This window comes from Nothobranchius furzeri, chromosome 12, assembly GCF_043380555.1.
Source record: "Nothobranchius furzeri strain GRZ-AD chromosome 12, NfurGRZ-RIMD1, whole genome shotgun sequence".
Classification (NCBI taxonomy): Eukaryota; Metazoa; Chordata; class Actinopteri; order Cyprinodontiformes; family Nothobranchiidae; genus Nothobranchius; species Nothobranchius furzeri.
In genome coordinates this window covers 25,010,415-25,022,925 of record NC_091752.1, presented here as the reverse complement: position 1 = coordinate 25,022,925, position 12,511 = coordinate 25,010,415, and the positions used below count along the sequence as shown (strand labels likewise).

The 12,511-nt window shown below is 46.1% G+C and overlaps 1 protein-coding gene across 4 annotated transcripts in view; it reads right to left on the bottom strand.

Annotated features, from left to right (window-relative positions):
* akt3a (v-akt murine thymoma viral oncogene homolog 3a) overlaps nucleotides 1-12,511 on the bottom strand; it is an 89,001-nt gene that overhangs the window by 14,217 nt on the left and 62,273 nt on the right. For 3 of the 4 annotated variants that reach the window (XM_070542484.1, XM_070542482.1, XM_070542483.1), the window contains 5 exons: nucleotides 5,465-5,609; nucleotides 5,210-5,341; nucleotides 4,965-5,030; nucleotides 4,174-4,242; nucleotides 444-566 (listed from right to left, as the gene is read on the bottom strand). In XM_070542484.1, the coding sequence (XP_070398585.1) occupies nucleotides 444-566; nucleotides 4,174-4,242; nucleotides 4,965-5,030; nucleotides 5,210-5,341; nucleotides 5,465-5,609 (535 nt within the window). Of the gene's footprint in view, nucleotides 1-443; nucleotides 567-4,173; nucleotides 4,243-4,964; nucleotides 5,031-5,209; nucleotides 5,342-5,464; nucleotides 5,610-5,940; nucleotides 6,027-12,511 lie in introns of all 4 variants that reach the window. The other variant, XM_070542485.1, reaches the window with a different exon arrangement.

Sequence of the window (12,511 nt, the reverse complement as noted above, 5' to 3'; positions counted from 1 at the left end):
ACTCTGAGGAAATGAGGGAAATAAACTTCAGGCGTGTTGTGGAGCCACTCAACCTTTTAATTTTAATGGTTGGAGTGTTTTTCTCACTCCATGTCTGCTTTTTCAGCCGTTTTCTTGGCTGCTGTTAGCAGGGCCGGGGCCAAGGCTGCCAGGCAGGCAGACATCTACCTCTGTGGCATCAGCACCTCCCTCCTCCCCTTCCACCCCTCTCCCCCAGCCCGCCTCCACCTTCTGCATTTCTTTACTGCTCTGTGTCTGTTTGAGCTCGTTTCTGGCCCACTTTTTAATTACAACACTTTCCGAGCCAGTCACCTCCAAAAGGATGACGAAAAAAAGGGAAGCGATCAGAGGCATCAGAAACAAACCAAAGAAACTCCCCTCCTTTAAAATATTTGGTCGATCTCATCCATGCCCCTAAGCCTGCCTCCTCTGGTTCTGTTTACCTTGAGGTCCCGGTACACTATCTTGGCTGAATGCAGGTAGTCGAGGGCTGAGACGATCTCTGCGCCGTAGAAGCGCGTGCGCTCTTCCGAAAACACTCGCTCTCTGGACAAATGGAAAAACAGCTGCAGGAAAAGGAGGGAGAACAAGAGAGGGTGAGAGGGAGAGAAGAAGGGGGAAGACAGCAGGGATGGCACAGCAATAATTACTGATTTACTGGAAGAAATTAGCACAACACAAACTGGCTGCTTGCACCATATTGAGATGATAGATAGTGGAGGGGAGTGTGAGTGGTGTGTGTGTGTGTGTGTGTGTGTGTGTGTGTACAGAGAGGGGGTGGCATCTCGGAGAGGGGCGGGTGGAGGCACCCAGCAGCTGGCGCCTCATCTAGCAGTCACCCCCTCCTTCCTTACCACACAGATTTCTTCCATGTTACCCTCTGGGCTGCATTGGCATGATGCAGACGAGGAGCCATGGCGATGGGGGCCAAATCAATACGGCAGTCTAGTTAAAGACAGAACGACCCCCGCTGCAGCCAACACCACCACCCTCACCCTACTGCCCCAGAGCACCACTCATTGGAGGCCTAACTGGCCTTGCCCCTGAGCCTCCATCTTCATTTCCTACACCCCACTTCTTTCAAAAGGCTAATAAGTTTTTTTTTTCACGTCGAGCTGACCTAACCTCCTCCCTGCCTTGATCTTTAGTCTCTCCCCTCACACAATGCTTTCTCCTCCTCGCTGTCAGTTGTCAAGTCGTCACTGCCACACGGCTACACATGTGGCACAGTAATGACACCAGCCTGCTGTGCTAAACCAGTCAGGTTGTACATATTACCCATGAGGCCAAGGGGCACACATCTCCACATTAATTGTTCAGGGAGGTTTGCATATGGACACTGGAGTGATGCTCAGAGACCACCTTGCTCACAGACTGTCCGCGTGCGAGCGTGTGTGTGCGTGTGTGTGTGGAGAGGGAGGTAACACGACAGGTGGGCCTTCATCAGTGCACTGGCAGCTGTGACTGTGGCAGGTTTGTAATGGGTTGTGTATGTGTGTGTTTTTGTGGCATGCATGGTCACAATTTGTCCACTGAGGTAAAAATTTCCTCCGTGTGTTTGTCTAGGTGTGTGTGTGTGTGTGCCTGGCACTGGCTGAACTGCATAACTAACTGGGAGGGGAGCAGGTGACAGTTACACTAAGGGAATGAACCAAGATTGCAAAAACGGGCCGATTAAAAATGAGAGGAATGGAAAAGTGAAGGAATCCAAACTCATTCATCTCTGACTGTCATTCTGGCTATATTTGCCCCATAGGTGCTTTCATGAATGAACACAAGCAGGAGAGGAATGGAAGACAAAAGAAAGATGAAGAGAGGCCAGTTGGTTGTTGGCAAATTAACTAATAAAAAAGTTATCCAACAGTCAAACTTTCATCACATCTTCAAGTGTTGCACATTGTTGTTGTTGATGCAGATGCACACAGTCACAACTGAAAAATACTGTCTCATTCAGCACTTTGCAGATGTTTAAGGCCCTTCTCCTGACTGATCTACGCCATTAATTCACTGAGCATGGAGAGGCTTCATCAAGTGATCATTGTGCAGCTTTAATGATGATCTGTCTACTTCACAAAGCCCTAAACTCTAACTACGTCTCTCTGCACAGATGCCATGTGACCATATTTAGAGGGGTGAACACAAACAGTTAAGTGAAACCATTTATATTTTTGTAAATTAGCGTGAACAAAAGTGAAAGCACCTATGCGATCTGCACCGTTAATGACATGCATTTAGTGTGAAATATGTCTCCTTAAAAGAGTCATCACCGAAAATGTTCACTTTTCCACTTGTGTACATAACGGCTTCCTAACGAGTTTTCACTGGCCAGAAAGTCACTATTTAATATTGGATTGTTGTTTACTCTTGGCTTCCTCAACCAGCCCACGTGCACCCCACGAGCGCGCGCACTCCAAAACGAGACCTGAGTTCTGGCCTTTATTGTCGTCACAAAGGCAGGATGTACAGTACCATATATGGACAGTGCAGAGCAATGGCGTGTTAGCCCGCACTGCTCTGCTGCCAGAAATGACAGCAAGAAAAGAAGTTATTTCAACTTTCATTTTGGAACTAGTTGTCTTTGATAATATAGTAATAATAGTTCAAATTTTTAAATATCAAACATTTATCGGACTAACGCCGTGTCAACTGTCATCAAGCATCCAAACGTTTGCTGGGTTTTAACATCATTTTAGTGATAGAAACATTGTCAGTGCAAATGTGTCAAAGGGATAGCTCAACTAGTAAGACACCTGACTTGTACCCGGATGATCCGGGTTTGAATCTAGGCTGGGTCATCAGATTGTCATTTTTTTACGTTATTTTTGTTACAGTAATAAGAAGCCCACATTTTTATTTTTAAACATCCAAATGAGACACAATAAAAGACATTGCATCAACGGCCAGAAAAGTCGTTGATTCAACTTTAATTTTAGAACTATTTTTCAACCATGACGGGACTAGTCATTTGGAATCGTAGTATGTCCAAGGAAGGTCCCGTCTTTCTCGCCGCGCTAAGTTCACAGTTTGTTTACAAAACTCCCCAAAACAGCTTTCTGCTAGTGGCGGTGGCAGGAGAACAGTCTGCAATTAGCAAAGGAAGACGCTGGTTTGAGGCGAGAAAGATGGAATCTTCCTTGGACATCCTACGATTCCAACTGACGCTTTCGGCACAGCCGAAATATCGCATGTGCTCTTGCGAGAAAACATGCCCTTTAGAAATATGGCCAGAAAAGCACTTTTTAAATTAATTTTCCCAATACTAATTATTTTTATGGCCTAAAAGACTATAACATGATGTAGATATCCATGGTAGCAACATGTGATGACTCCTTTAAAGGGGAACTAGGCAGTTTTGGCTTGGTTTTAGCACCCCTAGTGTCGGTTTAGTAGAACCAAAAGCAAAATCCATCCCCTCGCAGTGCGTTTGTCTTTTTAACACCTTAATATAACAGCTGAAATGTCTCCAAAGCCTTCATTAGTGTCTACAGGAGTGATTCATCACCAAATTTAACATATCAGCTGTGTTCATTATCTAAAACATGCAGGAAAGGAAAAGTCTGAAGGACCAGACCGGCACTCTAAAGTTGCAAATACGGTATTCTGGCCACAGGGGGCGGTGGGGGTCTGAGTGACATTTTATTAACTCTGTAAAGGCTCATTTTAGCACATACTGGCTCAAGAAAATAAAGATAATAATTAAAATATATAAAAGTTGCAAAGTATCCCTTTAAAATGTAAAAATGTGAAATCTGAGCTTTGATTTTTGAGATATTTTTGTTTGGACACACTGGCCCAACTTGGATTAAAGAAGTCGTCATATTTTTCATAGTTAAAAATTTAAACGTGAAAGACGAAAGATGCAATGTTGGTTACTTAGAATGATTGAGCTTTTCTTCTTTTTAATAAGAGGGTCTGTAACATGTTATCGGTTTATATCAGTATAGGAAATTCAAATCTAGACTATGTCTTTATTTTGTGTAAAAACAGCTGCTATCAAACACGTATCTTGTCTTGGCACTGTCAGTTTCAGCTTCGAGCCAGTCAATAGTAGAATGGGAGGAACTCTAATTGCTGTCAGTTACTGTGGTGAAGTTGTGGTTCAACTGGATGTTTAAAGCAGTAACACAAACATGCGTAACCACAAACAGCAAAACCATCATCGCAGCGTCTTACCTCGCCTCCATTCACGTACTCCATAACAAAACAGAGACGGTCTTTTGTCTGGAATGAATACTTCAAAGACTGAAAGCATAAACACACAAAACATGTTATATGTGTGTCTGAAACACAACTCAGTTTAGTTTAAAGACTCAGACAGGCCTGCATTTGATAACAGGACACAATGATCCAACAGAACAACAGACAGAAGTGTCATATTTTACATGCATTCCTGTAGCATTATAGAGACAATCTGTTGCACAGATTTAATTTTGCCAGTTTATTGTTTATTTGTCCTCTATTTGCTCCCACAACACAGTAAACAATGAGCACAGGTGGAAGTCTGCTCTGTTAAACAGGAGGCATAATAAAACTCCATCGTTCTTAGCTTCAGACTGTTTACGTCTGTTTGATTGTTCAAAGCAAGTGCTGCAAAACGTGTGTGTGTGTGTGTGTGTGTGTGTGTGTGTGTGTGTGTGTGTGTGTGTGAAATAAATGTGTGCACGTGTTTTCTTTAGAGACAGAAAGCTGCTAAACAAAAGAACAGTTGGTGAAAGTCTCTTTGTGGCTGCAGGTGTGACAGGAGTGAACTCAGATGTGAGGCGTAATTGCTCCCTTGGTAAACTGAGTGTGAACATGCGTGCATGTATGTGTGATGGGAATATGAGGAAGTTAATGTCTGCACACATCAAAGCTAACACATGTGGTCAGTAAATGCAACTCGTGGTCTGACTGATGACTCTAAACACTCAGTACTGGACCAAGTAGGTTATTCTACATTCATGCATGGGTTTTATTGGACTTACAGTGAGAAAAGGATGTCTGGTGTTTTTCAGAACTCTGCTCTCTGTGAGTGTGTGGGCCACCTCATCCTGCAGAGACAATATGTGATGACTGCATTAAAAAAGCAGCTGGAAGGTTTCTACTAATTGTTATTAAAAACTATGCAGATATTTAAAACGTCACCTAAAATTAAAAAATTAAAACATTTTTTATGTGGTCCATCTGTTAATGCTACCAGCATCAGCAGATGCTCCATTGCCAGACAAACCTTGGCGATGATGACTTCTTTTTTAAGGATTTTCATGGCGTAATATTTCCCGCTGGCTTTTTCCCGGACAAGAATCACTTTACCAAATGTTCCTTTTCCCAGCAGCTTCAGATAGTCAAAGTCACTCATTGTCTATCGGGAGGAAAATATAGAAAATAAAATCTTTAATTCTGCAAACTGAAATGTTTTATAACAGTTGCAGCAGCAAATTAATTCAGATGTTGCACTTGCTGCATTTCCTTGTGTGTGTTTTACCTTGCGTTTGTGGTGCGTGGTGGAGATGTCCATCTCCTCTTCGACCATGTTGTCGATGTTGGAGGTGGGGTTGCACTTGATCCGCTCCTCCTCTTGTCTCTGCAGTTTGTCGGCCACCATCTGGATGGCCTCTGTCCACTCATCTCTGGTTTTAAATGAAGATAAAAATATCACTGCTGTGTGGATTTAAACCTGAGTTGTTAAACTTAGTAATACTGACACAGGTCATGGGAGTCCTGTCCTCAGATCTAAATATTATTGCTTTTATTGAATCAGATCTTCAGAGGTGTTAAAATGGGTTCAATTAACATGAACACCTATTTGTTCAACAGAGAGGAAATATGATCAACCAGTGAATCAACCAAATGAGCAATGATCATAGAGCAGAACTAATGCATATCAGTCACTGTGTGTGTGTGTGTGTGTGTGTGTGTGTGTGTGTGTGTGTGTGCGTGTGTGTGTGTGTTCAAACACACCCTGATGCATTAGAGGGAACAATGCATTGTTGTTTGCTAACAACGTTCCTTCCCATTGACTTTCCATTAGCAGAGCTGTTCAACATCTGTTAGGAGAAGGAGAACGGAGAACGAGTTTGACTCTGTGCGTGTGTGTGTGCGTGTGTGTGTGCGTGTGTGTGTGCGTGCGTGTGTGTGTCCACAGCAGAAGGGTGGTCATGCATCGGGATGGGCCGACACATTAACAATTTTAACAAGGATGGATGTCATACATTATATGAAGGGTTAAATTTACCTCTGCTCTCACACAAGAAATAACAAAAAAGAATGAAAAGTTTTTAAATCCACTTTTGGGGCTTTTTATATTATTTCTAAATATTATTTCCAAATGAAAAATACCACCAGCCTGTTATTTTCTTGTCCCAGCTGCAAGTTTTCTAATTTTTTTTGGAAAGGACTGCAGAAGGCCTCCATGTCACAGATGACTGATTAAACCTCCACTGGTACCAGAGTGGATATTCTGACAAATTACTTCTGCACTGGGGAAAAGACGCCACCATAAAAACAATGCACCACAACAAAGACACACATCATGGCCAGCACAGAACATGCGTCTTAAGCCGGGCGTACACTGTGCGACTTTTTCACTCGTAGCACTCAGCTTCAGCTCAAACTGTACGACTTCCTCGCAGGGCAGATCTCACGAGTCATGCGCTCACACTGTACGACCCAGTTCTCGCATGCGACCTGACTGCTCACACTGTACATCTGGTAGCAACACGTCGGCCCTAAAAATATGCTAAAAATAGCAGTTTTTACTCAACACGTCAGACTTTTTTTGTCTTGTTTCGCCTGTTGTCCTTCAGGAGTGCTGCAGGAGGACACACAGGGATTTATGGGGGTTGGATGAGTAAAACGAAATAAAGAAAGTAAATCTGAGTTTTGTGATCAGTTTAATTTGACATGAACACGACAAACACGCTTTCTTGACAAGCTTTGTGAGTAAAAAAAACGTGTAGAAACAAAAACGAACAACGTGTGTTATTAGGGAAATAGCGGGTGAGCGGTGTTGATGCAGGATTGCGCATGCGCCGTGAGCGGTTCTGATACATTTTGGGTCGCAGCTGCTTGCAGCGCCGCTTCAACGGTGCGATACCCTCACGAGGGACGAGCGAAATATTAAACACACCAGAAGTCCGTGCGACCTCACGACTGCTGATCGGCAGCTGGTCACATGGTGTTAATCGCCTCTCGTAACCCCCTGTACACTACACGACCGCTCGGCGCAAAACTCGCCCCGATGTCGTGGATTCCCGCACGACTGGAAAATCGGCTCAAAAAAGTGGAAAAGTCGCACAGTGTACGCCCGGCTTTAGGCAACTACTGGTTTGTAATAGACTTTGTGGTCCAGTGGTTAGAGTACCTGCCTTGTATGCTGTTTTGCTAAGACCAGTACGACTACTGGTCTCTGCAGTAACTTTTTTTCTTTTGCCAGGATTATGTTTTGAACCCATTATTGGTAAACTGTTTAAAATAAAATCACAAATCGTTTTTTTTGAAGACCTCTTATGGTGAATTATATAAATGGAAACCATGTTCCCATGCCCGGATGTGGGTCACTGGGGTCCCCCTCTGGAGCCATGCCTGGAGATGAGGCACGCTGGTGAGCGCCTGGCGGCTGGGCTTTCACCCATGGAGCCCAGCCGGGCACATCCCGAAGAGGAAACATGGGTCCCCCTTCCCATGGGCTCACCACTCGTGGGAGGGGCCAAAGGGGTTGGGTGTAGTGTGTGATGGGTGGTAGTCGAGTGCAGGGACCATGGCGGTCTGATCCTCGGCTACAGAAGCTGGCTCTTGGCACATGGAATGTCACCTCTCTGTTGTGGAAGGAGCCTGATTTGGTGTGTGAGGTTGAAAAGTTCCGACTAGATATAGTCGGACTCACCTCAACCTATGGCTCTGGCTCTGGAACCAGTTTCCTTGAGAGGGGTTGGACTTTCTACCACTCTGGAGTTGCTCCCACTGAGAGGCGCCGAGCAGGGGTCGGCATACTAGTTGTCCCCCTTCTTGGTGCCTGTACAATGGTGTTTACCCCAGTGAGTGAGAGGGTAGTCTCCGTCTGCCTACATGTGGGGGGATGGGTTCTGACTATGGTCTGTGCTTATGCACCAAACTACAGGTCAGACTACCCACCCTTTTTGGAGACCTTGGAGAGGGTGCTGGAAAGCGCTCCTTCCGGTGACTCCCTCATTCTGCTGGGAGACTTTAACGCTCACGTGGGCAATGACAGTGAGATCTGGAGAGGTGTGGTTGGGAGGAACAGCCCCTCGATCTGAATTCGAGTGGTGTTTCTTTATTGGACTTCTGTGCCAGTCATGGATTGTCCATGATGAACACCATGTTCAGACATAAAGGTGTCCATATGTGCTCTTGGCACCAGGATACCTCAGGCGACAGCTCGATGATCGACTTTGTTGTTGTCTCATCTGACCTGCGGCCGCATGTCTTGGACACTTGGGTGAAGAGAGGGGCGGAGCTGTCAACTGACCATTACCTGGTGGTGAGTTGGCCCAGATGGTGGGGGAGAATGCCGGTCAGACCAGACAGGTCCAAACGTATCGCGAGGGTCTGCTGGGAACGTCTGCTAGAGTCTCCTGTCAGAAGGAGCTTCAATTCCCACCTCCGACAGAACTTCCAAAATGTTCCGGGGGAGATGGGGGGCATTGAGTCTGAATGGACCCTCTTTCGTGCCTCCATTGTTGAGGCGGCCAACCGGAGCTGTGGTCACAGGATCGTCGGTGCCTGTTGTGGTGGCAACCCCCGAACCCGCTGGTGAACACCGGTGGTTAGGGAGGCTGTCAAGCTGAAGAAAGAGTCCTATCAGGTCTTTTTGTCCTTTGGGACTCCAGAGGCAGCTGACGGGTACCGGCAGTCCAAGCGCAATGTGGCTCGGGTGGTCACCAAGGCAAAAACCCGGGCATGGGAGGAGTTTGGTGAGACCATGGAGCAAGACTTTCATACGGCTTCGAGGAGATTCTGGTCCACCATTTGGAGCCTCAGGCGGGGAAAGCAGTGCGCTACCAACACTATCTATAGTGGGGACTGTGTGCTGCTGACCTCTACTCAGGACGTTGTGGATCGGTGGGCAGGATACGTCAAAGACCTCCTCAATCCCAGCAACACGTCTTCCAGTGAGGAAGCAGACTCTGGGGACTTTGGGTTGGCCTCTCAAATCTCTGGTGCTGAGGTCACTGAGGTGATTAAAAAGCTCCTCTGTGGCAAGGCTCCGGGGATGGATGAGATCCACCCGGAGTTCCTTAAGGCTCTGGATGTTGTGGGGCTGTGTTGGTTGACGCGGCTCTGCAATATCACGTGGACATCGGGGGCAGTTCCTCTGGACTGGCAGACCGGGGTGGTGGTCCCCTTATTTAAAAAGGGGGATCGCAGGGTGTGTTCCAACTATAGGGTGATCACACTCCTGAGCCTTCCTGGTAAGGTCTATTCAGGGGTTCTGGAGAGGAGGGTCCGTCAGATTGTTGAACCTCAGATTCAGGAGGAGCAATGTGGTTTTCGTTCTAGCTGTGGAACACTGGACCAGCTCTATACCAATTAGGGGGATCCTGGAGGGTGCGTGGGAATTTGCCCAACCAGTCTACATGTGTTTTGTGGATTTGGAGAAGGCGTTTGACCACATCCCTCGGGGAAACCTGTGGGGGGTACTCCGGGAGTATGGGGTACCAGGCCCTCTGATACCGGCTGTTAGGTCCCTGTATGACCGGTGTCAGAGCTTGGTCCGCATTGGCGGCAGTAAGTCAGGCTCGTTCCCAGTGAGAGTTGGATTCCGCCAAGGCTGCCCTTTGTCACAGATTCTGTTCATAATCTTTATGGACAGGATTTCTAGGCACAGCCAAGGTGTGGCTTTTTGCAGATGATGTGGTCCTGTTGGATTCATCAGAACGTGACCTTCAACTTTCGCTGGAGCGGTTCGTAGCTGAGTGTGAAGCAGCTGGGACGAGAATCAGCTCCTCTAAATCGGAGACCATGGTCTTGATTCGGAAAAGGGTAGAATGCCTTCTCCGGGTCAGGGATGAGGTCCTTTCCCAAGTGGAGGAGTTTAAGTATATCGGGGTCTTGTTCACAAGTGAGGGAAAACTGGAGCATGGGGTCGATAGGTGGATTGGTGCTGCATCTGCAGTGATGTGGGCATTGTACTGGTCTAAAGTGGTGAAGAGAGAGCTGAGTCAGAAGGCAAAGCTCTCGATTTACCAGTCGATCTACGTTCCTACCCTCACCTATGGTCATGAGCTTTGGGTAGTGACCGAAAGAATGAGATCGCGGATACAAGCGGCTGAAATGAGTTTTCTCCGCAGAGTGGCTGGGCCCTCCCTTAGAGATAGGGTGAGAAGCTCGGTCATTCGGGAGGGGCTCGGAGTAGACCCGCTGCTCCTCCACATCGAGAAGAGCCAATTGAGGTGGCTCGGGCATCTGGTCAGGATGCCTCCTGGACTCCTCCCTGGTGAGATTTTCTGGGCACGTCCAACCGGGAGGAGACCTAAAGGTAGACCCAGGACAAGGTGGAGGGAGTATGTTTCTCACCTGGCCAGGGAACGCCTTGGGATTCCCCCGGAGGAGCTGGCCCAAGTGGCTGGGGAGAGGGAACTCTGGGCCTCTCGCCTTAGGCTACTACCCCCCGATCCAACTCCGGATAAGCGGATAAAAATGGATGGATTGTTTTTTCTTTCTTTATTTAGCCAGTGTGAGTCCATGTGAGGTGAGCAGAGTAAAGCCTAGTTTATACTTCTGAGACAGCTCCACAAGGGAGAGACGCTCGCGCACGGATGGGGACTTTTTGCTCTTGGACTTCTCCGTCTCCTGGGAGTGTTGCAATGTGCCGCCAGGGCAACAGAGGGCGCAGCACTGTTCTGTGGAATCCTGTCTTGTATCTGGTCCAAGATAGTACATTTACTATTGTGTTTATATTGTGCTTTTATATTTCAGAGACTTTTTAACAGGGACAAATTTGTCCCTCATTCTCCTCCACCTCTGCATGCGCTTGTCACCTCCAAACCCTCGTTTCCCGTCATTTTCATCCATGAATAAAACACTTGCTGCATTTCATTTTACTCATCCAGTCACGGGTGAATAAAACGTTCATATTTTTAGAGTTTACCTAAAGCAAAAGCATTCATCAAGCTGCTCTCTGTCTGCCGCAGAGATATCTTTGGCTTTTTTATGTTTTTGAGGGGGCAATGGCGGCACTGTTTACTACAGCGGTTTCCTGACCAATCACAAGCTTGCGTTCTTCGTCTTGTTGGACAGATGTTTAGAAAAGTGGGCTTAACTCCATCCATCCTTGCAAGCCTGCTGGTGAACCCTCGCGAGGACAGATTATGGCGTTGCGTGTCTCCATACCGACGCAGACGCAGAAGCAGAAGCAGAAGTATAAGCTTTAATCAAAATGCTGCTCAGAAAAGACGAAATTCAAAGATCTTTAGAGACTCAAAATATTTAGCAGAAAATAATCAACAGCTGCGATGGAAAGGCAATCTGTCCAGGGTGTACCCTGCCTGCTTGCCCGATGATTGCTGGAGATAGGCACCAGCCTCCCGCAACCCTGCATGGATAAACAGAAATAAAAAATATCTGGATGGATATTCAATTAAACTAATATATAAAAAATATTAAATCTTCTTAAGCTGGCAAAATCAATTACTGCCAACACAAGGAGTCGAATCGGCATCAGGACATGGCAAAACAAGATGGAAGGCAGATGCTTTACCCAGTGGACCACAGTTTTGTTGCATTGGGCGTGGGCGGAGCTTCACTGAAACAAACAGTTTCATTTCCGAGTATAAATTTATGCTATCAGAATAACTCATATTTAAGATAAATGACATCTTAATCGTGCCAACGGTAATATTTTATCATCCATTGTGCCTACCTTTGCTCTCAAAGACTTAAAATTGCCAAAATCTGTCTGCTTTAAATGAATCTGAATATTTTGAAGCACATATTCAAAAGTCTTCAGTACCCTGCAAAAACAAACTTGACTTTTAAAGATTGACCTTTAAGATATACAAACGTAAAACCTAAAAGATCGTAATAATCAAACTCGTTCAGAGCCTTTTTTGTTTTGTTGTGAGTTAGACCCCCATATGCTTCCACGAGGGTTACCCAGAGTGCTAAAGTTTTAAGATCTAAATCCTTTTCTTCTCCAAAGACTTTTTAAGCATACCCTACACACTCCAAAACAAGGGCAAACTCAAGTTTCCATTCACAAATGTGGAGCATTTGATTTGTGGCATGTGTGTGAATGTGTGAGTGTGAGTGTGTGTGTGTGTGTGTGTGTGTGTGTGTGTGTGTGTGTGTGTGTGTGTGTGTGTGTGTGTGTGTGTGCACATAGCTGCGTGAAACGCAATGGGAACTCTCTCAAGGTCAGACAGCAGATAAATGCTCTTTCTCGGTTAAAGTGTTTTTTGTATAATGAGCCTCTTTTTCTATTTTTTTCCCCTTTTGCTAATGAGAGATAATGGGCCTGCCTACAGTCAGGCACCATGCCAACACGTGCCACCCTCTCTGCACACGGCTGGGG